The following is an 823-nucleotide window of genomic DNA, read 5'->3' as shown; positions in this document are numbered from 1 at the left end:
AGCCCCCTGCCCCAGCAAAATAAAATGTGAAAAACCCACAACACATCAAAACATGAAACCACTTTAAGACAAAAGCATGAGCACAGCTTAAAGCTGCACATTTCTATTACTTTAACTTTTGTTTTCATTATGATATAGATAGATTAAAGCAAAAAAAAAAAGAGAGGGGGGGTTAGCTTTAAAACAAATTTGGCTTTAGGGCCCACAGTCATACAGAAAAAAAGTCATGAGAAACCTGTTAATTCACACAATAAAACTTTGCTATTTTTTTTAGTTACTTTTGAGATCATTGCAGTCATACAGACTATAACCACACTCACAAGCCACAAGTACTCACTCCTTCAGCTGCAGCCATCTTGTTATCCCAGAGGATAGCCTGCAAGCCGTCTGGTCCAAATTTATATGTGGAAATGCACACCTTAAAGAAACAGAGCACTTGATATGATTCCGTATATTGTAAATGCGTACTTCTTGTGCTTTCTGTTTGTATAACATACATGCATGCACATGAATACATACAAAAGTTTTGTTTGTTAGTTACTCTTCCATGACCGACTTTGCTGAGATTAAGGCCCCTTTCACAAGTTTGTTCCAATCAGACTCACCTGTCAGTTTTTCAGAAGGATCTGATTGGAAGCACAATGCAATAGGCCAGCAGATGTAAACATACCTCCATCCATTTACATCCAATTACCTCTGAGTCCGTTTAGGTCTGAAAAAAAACAGACAAGAGTTTTGTGGACCTAAACGCGACAGATCGGAGGTAAAAGGATGAAAATGGATGTATATACCTAACATGAGTCCTTTAAGTTCTGTTTTTCCT

At 37.7% G+C, this 823-nt stretch overlaps 1 protein-coding gene across 1 annotated transcript in view; it reads right to left on the bottom strand.

The window, feature by feature from the left end:
• LOC108792889 (eukaryotic translation initiation factor 4E-like) overlaps positions 1 to 412 on the bottom strand; it is a 14,766-nt gene extending 14,354 nt beyond the window's left edge. The window contains exon 1 of the mRNA XM_018563771.1: positions 338 to 412. Coding sequence (XP_018419273.1) covers positions 338 to 355 — 18 coding nt within the window. The 5' untranslated portion in view covers positions 356 to 412. The remainder of the gene's footprint in view (positions 1 to 337) is intronic.
• Positions 413 to 823: the final 411 nt, after the last annotated feature.

Source organism: Nanorana parkeri, unplaced genomic scaffold (assembly GCF_000935625.1).
Source record: "Nanorana parkeri isolate BGI_ZX_2015 unplaced genomic scaffold, ASM93562v1 scaffold694, whole genome shotgun sequence".
Taxonomy (NCBI): domain Eukaryota; kingdom Metazoa; phylum Chordata; class Amphibia; order Anura; family Dicroglossidae; genus Nanorana; species Nanorana parkeri.
This window is presented reverse-complemented; position numbering and strand designations above follow the sequence as displayed.